This window comes from Cryptomeria japonica, chromosome 6 (genome assembly GCF_030272615.1).
Source record: "Cryptomeria japonica chromosome 6, Sugi_1.0, whole genome shotgun sequence".
NCBI classification, from domain to species: Eukaryota; Viridiplantae; Streptophyta; class Pinopsida; order Cupressales; family Cupressaceae; genus Cryptomeria; species Cryptomeria japonica.
Window position 1 is genome coordinate 216271388 of NC_081410.1, and position 3893 is coordinate 216275280.

General features: G+C 41.0%; 1 protein-coding gene across 1 annotated transcript; it reads right to left on the bottom strand.

Annotated features, from left to right (window-relative positions):
* Positions 1–612: 612 nt before the first annotated feature.
* Positions 613–3604, bottom strand: LOC131071422 (protein ASYMMETRIC LEAVES 2). Its single transcript, XM_058007242.2, has 3 exons — positions 2529–3604; positions 1270–1935; positions 613–1133 (listed from the first exon to the last, which is right to left on the bottom strand). The coding sequence occupies exon 2, from the start codon at positions 1931–1933 to the stop codon at positions 1286–1288; it is 648 nt and encodes a 215-aa protein (XP_057863225.1). The 5' UTR covers positions 1934–1935; positions 2529–3604; the 3' UTR covers positions 613–1133; positions 1270–1285.
* Between the last annotated feature and the right edge of the window lie 289 nt (positions 3605–3893).

Below are 3893 nucleotides of genomic sequence, written 5' to 3' on the forward strand. Positions count from 1 at the left end.
TATCCAGAACGTTGTTAAAAAAATCTCCCCGTTTCTTTATAATTAGGTTGGTCTGTTAGTTATCATTTTTGTGATATCTGCTTTCTTCATCCCTAATAGTAGATCATGAAGAGTGATTCATTCAAAATGTTGATGAGAAAAAACGTTCTAATCCAGAAACATTTCAACATTTCAAGCCTTTTAACCAGATTCAGTCAAATTCATATAAATCAGATAATCGCTGCCAATGGAAGGCTAGAAAGCGGTTTCCAGATTTAACATGGAGTGATTGGGGTGTATTATGCACTAAATATTCAACTTGTGGGATATCACTGACATAGAAATGTCTGTAACAATGATTCAGAATGATAGGCAAGCATTTTCAGTTATTGTTGCCAAAATAGCATGTTTTCATTGAAAATAGATAAAAAGAAACATGTATAATTTGTTTAACTATTACAAAATATAGAAATATTACGATAGTGATCAGCAAAAACCGTCTTGAGAAACAAAGTTAGATATAGAAAGCAATCTTCCCCACTGCCCCAGTGAACTTTTTGATTCAGAGATCGAAACCTAATAAGCAAATATATCATGCATAACAGGAGCACAATATCGGCATGCAAAAGGAAATAATAACTAACAAAGTAAAGTCTTTGTAAAATTCTTAAAAGCTGATAACATTAACAAGAGATCAGAGCACATTCGTTGATATTAATAGTTGTGTAACAGATAGCTGATCGATTCCCGAACCAATTTTCTGGCAATTGAGACAATCAATTATTTGATCAGTATTTGCAATTTCCAGTTTTTTGTTTATGCTGAAGTTAAAAGAAACTACCTGGACAACTTAACTCACTTGTAATAGAATAAGGAGAGGTATAAACGTGATGTTCATATGAAATGAAACACCTACAAAACAGCAAGCTACTTCACTTGCAGAGGTGAGGAAGAAAGAAGCGATGAAAAAAGAGAAAAATAATTATTACTACAACATAGGCGTTTCAATAAATGTCTTCTGAGGGAGCTGAAGCTCTTGATTTTCATGTTCCTTTTTCCAAAAACAAATGATTCAGGAGAAAACAACATCAAGAAACGAACACAAGTGATGGGCATCAATAACCGCTTTGGATAGGAAATTAGGCCCGATAATCCTGCAGAAAAATGAGACACGAGAAGAATATATTAAAGACTAAACACAGATAAATAAATTTACAGACTCACTGAGGCATTAACTGAATTTCTATTACACATTTTGGGGAAAAAAGAATTTGCAGGGTATTTCATTACCGGATTATTCCTTGCTTTAGGGAGGGCCAATTCCTCTGCCGCCGTTACGCTCGTCGCTGGCAGCCCTTGAAGCCGGGGCAAATGGATTAAGCGGCCCCAAAGTAGGGGAAACGTTCAAGTGACCATAGGTGGGATCGTATGCATTGACGCTTATCCTTGCGATTTCCTGGTCATAATTTCGATACATTTGCTGTTCTCGCGTAGAAATCTGTGCTTCCATTACTTGATCGCGGAAAAGGTGATCCCGAGAAGCAGTTCCCGGTAAACCCATGCCGATGCCCAGGTTGGAAGAAGGCCCTCCAAGCAAGGGCCCGGCCATTCCTGCATTTATGTATTTTGAGAGCTCTGAGCGTGCCGTCGTTAAGTCAGACTGCAATTGCTTCAGCTGGTGTTGCAGAAGGGATATCACTCCCACGCAGCCATACACTGGATCACGAAGCCTAGCGTCTGCCTCGTATGCCAAAGAATTTACTGCATCTTCGCGCTGGTGAGGATGTAATTCGTTCAACAGCTTAGTCACGTTGCTTGCTCCAAAAACCTTGTGAACATTAGCAAATTTTTGAGGCTGGTCCGGAGGAAAATATGGCGCAAAGACACATTCTGGAGTGCACTTCCTTCTCAGAAACTTGCAGGCGGCGCAAGGTGAGTTTGACGAAGACGCCATGCCTACGCAAAATACAAAACCAGACAAAACCAAAAGCGCATTACAAGCGAGAAATGGAAATGGATTTACAACCTTACCCGCTTTTCTAAGCTATTCTAGGCCTTGTCACAGTGGATTGAAAGGCACAGTTCTAAAATATTTGTTTCTAAGTAAGCTTGCACTTTCTTCTATTTATTTCCATACACTAAAAGGCATTTGTACTGGACAGACACGATTTGGCGGCGATACGCCTCACAGTATTGTTGCTAGGATCGCCTCCAAATCATTTAATCGGGGGCGGGGGTAAAAACATACCACGGCATGCCTTTATTTATTAGAGCAACTGTAGATCTACGAGAGCATGGCAGAGGATGTGACCAACGACTCAAAAACAGCACGTGAATTTTAATTTCAGCACACAATAATCTTGGAACACAAAACAAACCGTCCAAAACAATGGTAAATATAGCTATTTCTGATAAATTTGAACTTCAAAGCAAAAAAACTTTACACTGAAATCTTCTCCACAGAGATACCCTAACCTAAATTTAGCACAATCCCGTTACAGACGTATACATATAAACAACAATAACAAGGAAGCTGGATCAGGCCATACCGAAGGAAAAGCTTTTAAAATGCGAGGCTCCCTTTCTGTGCAGACGAATTACTTGACGAGGCGGTATCGATAACGGAGTTCAATAACCGTTCTTTTCCATGACTGGCGGCTCAACCTTCAACTTATGAGCTTCAAAGCCATTCCAGGTCTCTGAATCCTCTTTCAATCGCCGTCATAAAGAATACTCATGATTCTTTACAGCACAAACCCCAGTCCAGCTCGTCCTTATTCATTACATAAGATTCTTAGATTCGTTGCAAATACGGGATTAACCTGCCACAACACCCTCACAAAGGTCGGTTTCCTGGTTCAAATTACCTGATCCTAGTCTCTCTGCAGCGACCTCCAGAAAAGGAATAAAAAATAATGGAACCGGAGAACAAGAAAGGGGCCAGAGGGAATGAGTAACCAAAACCGGTCCTGGAAGAAAGCAAACCACAGCAAAGAATGATCGAGCGCGCAGAGAAGCCAAAGGAAAGGAAGAGAATGTCACCGGCGGAGCAGCAGAGCCGGGAATGAAGAGAAATGGGAAAAGTTGGGGTTACAAAACGGCAAAAATGGCGGAAAAGGGATGAGAAAAAGGCCGTGGGTGGGGTAAAATAATGGAGAAAAAGATTTGTGCTTTAAAATAGTACGGCGAGGGTTTTGCGGCCGCAAACCGGGAAGCCAGCTCAGTTTTGACCTTCTCTTAGGCCCTCCCTGATTATTATTTTTATTCTCCTACTCCTTTGCCCTCCTGTCCTTCGCTGCATCATTTTATTGCGCGCAATCCATCCATACATACATTCATACGCGTAGAACTAGAAAACCAAACCAGTCCTTTCTCTTCCTCAGCTCTCTCAGTAGTATCAATCACAGTGACTGAGCTTTTTTTCTATCAAGATCAGCAGAATCGAAAGAAGCTTTCACGTTAAGATTGGCAGAAACTGGATATTAACATTTCCATAAAAGGAAATTGGACACCTTCTCAGAAAATAAATAAAACCCAGATCACATGCCGGATCCCACACACATTATTGCTACTATGGCTGTGCAAAAGGAAAGCTTGGCTTGCAGCACATAAATAGGATGGTTGGTATAACCTAGCGATCACATCGGGTGCCTAACACCTGGGATTCGATTGGGGTTAAAATCTTATTTGCATCCTACTTTGTTTTTCTTACACGTGTCCGCTACTAACCCGCAACTCACCGCTTGCTATCCTTATAAAGCTACCGGTGTGTTACGTTCAACACCACCACAACCGCCCCATGTGACCGCCTGCTCCGGCGCCCATTAATTTTTTCCCTGCTCTTTTCATTATTGCGAGCGACCACGTTCTTCACAAGAATTTCAAATGACTCAACGGTACAAAGAATATGATAC